Source organism: Ooceraea biroi, unplaced genomic scaffold (assembly GCF_003672135.1).
Source record: "Ooceraea biroi isolate clonal line C1 unplaced genomic scaffold, Obir_v5.4 UnassembledTig98, whole genome shotgun sequence".
Lineage (NCBI taxonomy): Eukaryota > Metazoa > Arthropoda > Insecta > Hymenoptera > Formicidae > Ooceraea > Ooceraea biroi.
The window spans coordinates 1-9,391 of record NW_020825192.1 but is presented as its reverse complement, the minus strand read 5'-3'; the positions used below and the strand labels follow the sequence as shown (position 1 = coordinate 9,391).

Sequence of the window (9,391 nt, the reverse complement as noted above, 5' to 3'; positions counted from 1 at the left end):
TATGTTTCTCCTTTTATGTTATAAAAATAATATTAATTTTTCTATACGATAAATCACTTCAAATGTGGTAATACAATTTACTACACTCACAAAACTATTTCATTGTATAATAAAATTAATTCCAAAATTTACTCCTTTAATTGTTATTAATAACAACTTATGACCTTGTACAACAATCAACACCAAATGTCTCCGTAAATTATAATAACTATCAAAGCTACACCGTCACTTAATAAAACTCAATTCCGCCGGCATTATTTTTACTCTTGTCTTAAATAACTAATTGATATTTCCCGTTTTTATATAATAACCGACCCTATTGGTTTTAACGAAAATTACCTACTTGCAAAGGACTTTACTATAGTATAATAAAATCCATTTCAAATCAATTTGTTTCTTTGTTATTAAAAATAATTAAATATTTTATCCTGTCAAGAACCCAAATGTATTAAGCCAAATTTGTAATACTTATCAATGGCTATATAACCATATAATAAGATATATTTTTAAATTAATTCTTTCAATTATTACAAATAACATTAATACTTTTTATATACTAAACAATATTAAGTAGCTCAATGGTTTTGCTACACCTATAAAAACTTTCATGGTATTACAGTTCAAACGATCTCAAATATTACCAATCTCGTAATATTATGTGACGTCCTGACGTCCACCTCACACCCATTTTTAATTTTTTTTTATTTACAATATTAATTATTAATGTATAACCGCTGATAGTTATTTTTGAGCGCCATTGATACTTACCATTTTTGCTTCACTACTTATTATTAACCACAGGCTTACGTACAGTAGTCTGTTATTAGTCTAACCAAGAATATTATTTACTTAGCAACCTAACCGACACATTTATTATGTTAAAAGCTTTAGCTTGATACTAGTTTTAATATAAAAATATATGAAGTAATTATATTAACATATATAAAGGGAAAAGAAAATATTAAAAGGACAAAAACAATATATATGTATAACTTAGTTATTATGCTTTATGATAGATTTATTTAATTAATTTAGTCACGTATATATATATATATATATATATATTTTCTGAAACATAAAAACACAAAAACATACATAAAATCAGTAAAATATATAAAAACAGTTTTATATACTCTAGCAGTTAAATAAAATAATTTTGAAACATTTATATTAATAATTTGATAATTTATAATATAATATTACGAGATTGGTAATATTTAAGATCGTTTGAATTGTAATACCATGAAGGTTTTTATAGGTGTAGCAAAACCATTGAGCTACTTAATATTGTTTATTATATAAAAAGTATTAATGTTAGTTGTAATAATTGAAAGAATTATTTAAAATATATCTTATTATATGGTTATATAGCCATTGATAAGTATTACAAATTTGGCTTAATACATTTGGGTTCTTGACAGGATAAAATATTTAATTATTTTTATAACAAAGAAACAAATGGATTTGAAATGGATTTTATTATACTATAGTAAAGTCCTTTGCAAGTAGGTAATTTTCGTTAAAACCAATAGGGTCGGTTATTATATAAAAACGGGAAAAATCAATTAGTTATTTAAGACAAGAGTAAAAATAATGCCGGCGGAATTGAGTTTTATTAAGTGACGGTGTAGCTTTGATAGTTATTATAATTTACGGAGACATTTGGTGTTGATTGTTGTACAAGGTCATAAGTTGTTATTAATAACAATTAAAGGAGTAAATTTTGGAATTAATTTTATTATACAATGAAATAGTTTTGTGAGTGTAGTAAATTGTATTACCACATTTGAAGTGATTTATCGTATAGAAAAATTAATATTATTTTTATAACATAAAAGGAGAAACATTTTATAAGTAAAAGAATGTAGAATATTTGTCTACAATCTTAGTCAAAAAGAAGTACGTATTTAAATTTGCGAAATTGCAATAAAATTTACTAAATTTTTGGGTCTAAAATTTGAACCGTAAGGAAATAATTTGTTATAATTATATTGAAGCATCTAGGTCATAAGAGGAAACTAATAGGGACCTCAGATTTTGAAAATAATCATTTTTACGGAAGTGACCAACAACTTTTGGGAATCATCATTTTTAGCTAGGCTGATGGTACCTGTGATGAAATTTTTCTTATCGCACCACGGGATCATTGAGAAACCACAAAATTGCAAAGTCACTATTTGTTAAACAAATCAGCGTTATTTTTCAATATTTATAGTGTAGAAAGTTTTAATGAAATATTAATAGTTTAGAAGTTACAAAGTTAAAAACAATTAAAGTGAAAATCAATTAGTGAACAATTTAATATAAAAGGAAATAAGTTGTTTAACCCAAAAATATTAAGAAAAGAATAAATCGTTAATTAATTATGAATAAAAGTATATTACACATGGTATTACATTCATAGTAAGGATTATTGAATTTATTTAATGGAATATTTTATGTTACTGAGCATTAATTTAAGTATATATTATTACGCATTTAATCGTTAATAATTAAGTATATTAACCAACATATACGAACACACTTATATATGTGCGTATAACCCATAAAAGAATTATTGGTTATTTAAGATTTTATGAATTAATTAAGACTAAATTGTATGGAATAATAATTTTATATGGTTTAATTATAATATTAACCCGGCACACCAATAGTTGCTTTATTATAATTTTATAATAACCAATAATCTTTTATGGTTATATGCACTATATAAGTGTGTTCGTATATGTATGTTAATATACTTAATTATTAACGATTAAATGCGTAATAATTATATACTTAAATTAATGCTCAGTAACATAAAATATTCCATTAAATAAATTCAATAATCCTTACTATGAATGTAATACCATGTGTAATATACTTTTATTCATAATTAATTAACGATTTATTCTTTTCTTAATATTTTTGGGTTAAACAACTTATTTCCTTTTATATTAAATTGTTCACTAATTGATTTTCACTTTAATTGTTTTTAACTTTGTAACTTCTAAACTATTAATATTTCATTAAAACTTTCTACACTATAAATATTGAAAAATAACGCTGATTTGTTTAACAAATAGTGACTTTGCAATTTTGTGGTTTCTCAATGATCCCGTGGTGCGATAAGAAAAATTTCATCACAGGTACCATCAGCCTAGCTAAAAATGATGATTCCCAAAAGTTGTTGGTCACTTCCGTAAAAATGATTATTTTCAAAATCTGAGGTCCCTATTAGTTTCCTCTTATGACCTAGATGCTTCAATATAATTATAACAAATTATTTCCTTACGGTTCAAATTTTAGACCCAAAAAATTTAGTAAAATTTTATTGCAATTTCGCAAATTTAAATACGTACTTCTTTTGACTAAGATTGTAGACAAATATTCTACATTCTTTTACTTATAAAATGTTTCTCCTTTTATGTTATAAAAATAATATTAATTTTTCTATACGATAAATCACTTCAAATGTGGTAATACAATTTACTACACTCACAAAACTATTTCATTGTATAATAAAATTAATTCCAAAATTTACTCCTTTAATTGTTATTAATAACAACTTATGACCTTGTACAACAATCAACACCAAATGTCTCCGTAAATTATAATAACTATCAAAGCTACACCGTCACTTAATAAAACTCAATTCCGCCGGCATTATTTTTACTCTTGTCTTAAATAACTAATTGATTTTTCCCGTTTTTATATAATAACCGACCCTATTGGTTTTACCGAAAATTACCTACTTGCAAAGGACTTTACTATAGTATAATAAAATCCATTTCAAATCCATTTGTTTCTTTGTTATAAAAAATAATTAAATATTTTATCCTGTCAATAACCCAAATGTATTAAGCCAAATTTGTAATACTTATCAATGGCTATATAACCATATAATAAGATATATTTCCAAACCAATTCTTTCAATTATTACAACTAACATTAATACTTTTTATATAATAAACAATATTAAGTAGCTCAATGGTTTTGCTACACCTACAAAAACCTTCATGGTATTACAATTCAAACGATCTTAAATATTATCAATCTCGTAATATTATATTATAAATCTATCAAATTATTAATAAATGTTTCAAAATTATTTTATTTAACTGCTAGAGTATATAAAACTGTTTTTATATATTTTACTGATTTTATGTATGTTTTTGTGTTTTTATGTTTCAGAAATATATATATATATATATATATATATATATACGTGACTAAATTAATTAAATAAATCTATCATAAAGCATAATAACTAAGTTATACATATATATTGTTTTTGTCCTTTTAATATTTTCTTTTCCCTTTATATATGTTAATATAATTACTTCATATATTTTTATATTAAAACTAGTATCAAGCTAAAGCTTTTAACATAATAAATGTGTCGGTTAGGTTGCTAAGTAAATAATATTCTTGGTTAGTTAATAACAGACTACTGTACGTAAGCCTGTGGTTAATAATAAGTAGTGAAGCAAAAATGGTAAGTATCAATGGCGCTCAAAAATAACTATCAGTGGTTATACATTAATAATTAATATTGCAAATAAAAAAAATTAAAAATGGGTGTGAGGTGGACGTCAGGACGTCACATCCCCCCCTTATTTAAGAACATTTCCGATGCAATCGAGGAAATGGTTCTAATATTCACGCAAACGTTTTTGTAAGTCTGTGTATACAATGGTTTCACTGTCAGTCACCTGCGGCGAAGTTGACTGATTGCTAGGGTTGTTCTGCGACAAAGACTGCGATAATACTGGTTCCACAGGTTCCGATGATCGTTGTTCCTCGGGATCTGCTCGTCCATCCGTGTGGCTGCGTTTGGCTGTACCTCTGGCCAAATAGAGTAGCAGATGAGTCAAGGAGCTCCAGATAGCTCCTAGCACGTACAGACTGCATCCGTAGGCTGAATGTAGAGCATAACCATGTATCATCGTGTCGATGGCTAGCTTGATTAGTCGTACTACTAATAATACTCCAAAAACTCCAGCTGTGGCTGATCCAAATGTGATGAATCCGCCCCAGATCCGTTTAGCAGTTGACTCAGCAATTTTGTTTAATGATGCTTCATCCAATAAGTTGTAAATGGACATGGTATCGTCAGGCATGACGTGTCCGGTGATTCCACGAGCCATGCTGTTAAGTACGCTGGCTTTTCAGCAGGGAACATTATATGATCCCTGATTTTATCAAGATCCGCCTGGGAATATATTCCGCTGGAAGCTAGTGGTCCCGGCGTTAAATAATTCCATGACATACTTGTCATAGGTTGTAACTGCTGCAACGATGTTCTGCGAACACGTGGCTCCGGAATAAGTTCAATCCATGTATCCTCAATTCGATAAAGGGTTGGCAATTCGTAGCTACACTCTCGTATGGTTCCCATCTTGGTCAACACGTGTGATTTTGGTGTGATAAAGAGGGAAGTGTTGCGTACTGTAACCGGTAGCTCAATATAACATTCCTTAGTGCGGCGTACGATGACGTCCACTGGTATACACTTGATGACATGAACGGCTTCCCCTGCAGTGACGGCCATGTAACCTGGTCCTTTCATGAGCCGATAAGCGAATTCGTCTGGCTGAAGAGTAGCGAAGGACAGTGTGTTTTTTAACACTTCCTTTTCCAACTCGCAACGTTGTTGAATAACGTCACGATACAACGATGTCATCTGATGTCGTATATGTTTTTCTACGTACACGAATTTAGAGTTGACGTAGGTGAAAATATCGAGGTTCTCCACAGGGATGTCTCTTCGCTCCGCGAAGGTGTTTCCCTTTTCTGCCTCCAAGATAAATAGTTTAGGATGCTCCGTGGTGAGTAGGGTGTATCCACACACGGCTTGACTTCCTCCTGCTGTCAAGGCAAAAGTTGTATCCTGACTGACAAGAGTATAAATAGTCTGATGAATGGTATCCATTATTCCATTCATTTTAACTGCCGTTCCTTCATACAGTACGTTGTACTGGTGGAAATTACAAGACGATGTGGGCATTGGTTTCCAATATGAATATCCATCGTCAAAATCGATGCAAAAACCGTCGCTCAGTGTGCAGACAGTTCCTGATCTTAGCATTACTTTTCCAGAATTTAGGTGCACAGGAACATAGGATGACTTTAATGATATCCGTACAGTTCCATCAACTACGACGTTGTGCCAAGTCCCGTAAGGGTCGGAGAATTGTGTACCCTTGCAGGTTCCATCATGGTTTATCGTTCCGGCAAGCAGGATGCTGTGAACGGTGGTAGTATTAGGCTTCAGTTTGGTGACGATCCCTCCCAGTCCTATGGAGAAGGTCCCTTCCTGAAAAGCGTGGTAGCACTTGACTCTGGAAACTTCCTGTAGGTACTCTAGTCGTGCATTGGCTACAGCTGATATATGCGAATGCATTCCACAGTATTGTATCACTCGCGATATTTCAACTTTGCACTGTATCACTTCCACGTAATTATATTCCGCGAGTTGTAGTAACTGAATGTGTGTGTCAGATGTAATTAACGATTGGTGCTTAAGTTCACAGTCTCTGACACCTAGCAATGATACTGTGGTTACATTTAAATGCTGACCTCCACAATCGAATCCAATGAGTCCATAGGTTGTGGGGATTAATACAAATAACATAATTCCTGATAACGGCTTCATTGTTCTATGGACAATGTTACAATCATTCAGCTTAATAAATATCGCCAATAATTCGTTTGGTGTTACCACATGCTTTTAACCTGACACGCATGAGTGTGTTAGCTCATTTTTTTCCAAATTATAAATGAAACAAGTAGTTAACAAATCTGAATCTTGTAATTGGCCTCGTGTTCTTAAATTCCTAAATTTTAAGTAACATCTTTCACATTGATCTATCATAACAATATTGGATAATTTATTGTTACACATGGCACATCGAAAAATCATTGTATTAAAACAATTTGTAAAATAATGTAGTGTCTGGAATATTCCTTCCATAGGGCCAACCGAAGTTTCAATATTAATGCTGGTGTGACGTCCTGGCGTCCACCTCACACCCATTTTTAATTTTTTTATTTGCAATATTAATTATTAATGTATAACCACTGATAGTTATTTTTGAGCGCCATTGATACTTACCATTTTTGCTTCACTACTTATTATTAACCACAGGCTTACGTACAGTAGTCTGTTATTAACCTAACCAAGAATATTATTTACTTAGCAACCTAACCGACACATTTATTATGTTAAAAGCTTTAGCTTGATACTAGTTTTAATATAAAAATTTATGAAGTAATAATATTAACATATATAAAAGGAAAAGAAAATATTAAAAGCACAAAAACATACAGAAATCAGTAAACTATATAAAAACAGTTTTATATATTCAAGCAGTTAAATAAAATAATTTTGACACGTTTATCATTAATAATTTGGTAGATTTATAATATAATATTACGAGATTGGTAATATTTGAGATCGTTTGAACTGTAATACCATGAAGGTTTTTATAGGTGTAGCAAAACCATTGAGCTACTTAATATTGTTTATTATATAAAAAGTATTAATGTTAGTTGTAATAATTGAAAGAATTAATTTAAAAATATATCTTATTATATGGTTATATAGCCATTGATAAGTATTACAAATTTGGCTTAATACATTTGGGTTCTTGACAGGATAAAATATTTAATTATTTTTAATAACAAAGAAACAAATTGATTTGAAATGGATTTTATTATACTATAGTAAAGTCCTTTGCAAGTAGGTAATTTTCGGTAAAACCAATAGGGTCGGTTATTATATAAAAACAGGAAAAATCAATTAGTTATTTAAGACAAGAGTAAAAATAATGCCGGCGGAATTGAGTTTTATTAAGTGACGGTGTAGCTTTGATAGTTATTATAATTTACGGAGACATTTGGTGTTGATTGTTGTACAAGGTCATAAGTTGTTATTAATAACAATTAAAGGAGTAAATTTTGGAATTGATTTTATTATACAATGAAATAGTTTTGTGAGTGTAGTAAATTGTATTACCACATTTGAAGTGATTTATCGTATAAAAAATTAAAGATTATTTTATTAACATAAAAGGAGAAACATTTTATGAGTAAAAGAATGTAGAATATTTGTCTACAATCTTAGTCAAAAAGAAGTACGTATTTAAAGTTACGAAATTGCAATAAAATTTTACTAAATTTTTGGGTCTAAAATTTGAACCGTAAGGAAATAATTTGTTATAATTATATTGAAGCATCTAGGTCATAAGAGGAAACTAATAGGGACCTCAGATTTTGAAAATAATCATTTTTACGGAAGTGACCAACAACTTTTGGGAATCATCATTTTTAGCTAGGCTGATGGTACCTATGATGAAATTTTTCTTATCGCACCACGGGATCATTGAGAAACCACAAAAATTGCAAAGTCACTATTTGTTAAACAAATCAGCGTTATTTTTCAATATTTATAGTGTAGAAAGTTTTAATGAAATATTAATAGTTTAGAAGTTACAAAGTTAAAAACAATTAAAGTGAAAATCAATTAGTGAACAATTTAATATAAAAGGAAATAAGTTGTTTAACCCAAAAATATTAAGAAAAGAATAAATCGTTAATTAATTATGAATAAAAGTATATTACACATGGTATTACGTTCATAGTAAGGATTATTGAATTTATTTAATGGAATATTTTATGTTACTGAGCATTAATTTAAGTATATATTAATTACGCATTTAATCCGTTAATAATTAAGTATATTAACCATATCATATACGAACACACTTATATAGGTGCGTATAACCCATAAAAGAATTATTGGTTATTTAAGATTTTATGAATTAATTAAGACTAATATTGTATTGGAATAATAATTTTATACGGTTTAATTATAATATTAAACCCGGCACACCAATAGTTGCTTTATTACTAATTTTATAATAACCAAAGAATAGACGTGCAAGTACATACACGTGTATATCTATATATATAGGCATCCCTATATATATAAGACAATTATTGGTTGAGTGAGATTTTATAAGTTTATTAGAATGGAATCTTGAAATAATAATTTTAGATGATTTAATTACATTATTAAAGGCTCACGATACCAATAATTGATTTCACAATAATTAATAATGATTATTATTTCACTAAGTGCGTTATATTATTAAGTAGACGTATGCAGGGTCTTATAATAATTCATGCATAAGACTAGGAGCATATAAGATGCATATGTCAAGCGTTATAATTTTAAGGATTAAATTTGTGAGCATTACAGAATTATTTAAATATTAATTTGAATAAGACAGTGAACACAGCGTTAAGTAACAAAGGAATAAAGATTTAAATTCACGAGGAATATTATATCATGATGACTAATTATAAAAGACGGTGACTTGTCGGCACCTGATTGAAATAATAAATC

The 9,391-nt window shown here is 28.9% G+C and overlaps 1 protein-coding gene across 1 annotated transcript; it reads right to left on the bottom strand.

The window, feature by feature from the left end:
* Positions 1–5,050: 5,050 nt before the first annotated feature.
* On the bottom strand, positions 5,051–6,987 carry LOC113563548. The gene has a single exon (XM_026975201.1). The coding sequence runs from the start codon at positions 6,635–6,637 to the stop codon at positions 5,051–5,053; it is 1,587 nt and encodes a 528-aa protein (XP_026831002.1). The 5' UTR covers positions 6,638–6,987.
* Between the last annotated feature and the right edge of the window lie 2,404 nt (positions 6,988–9,391).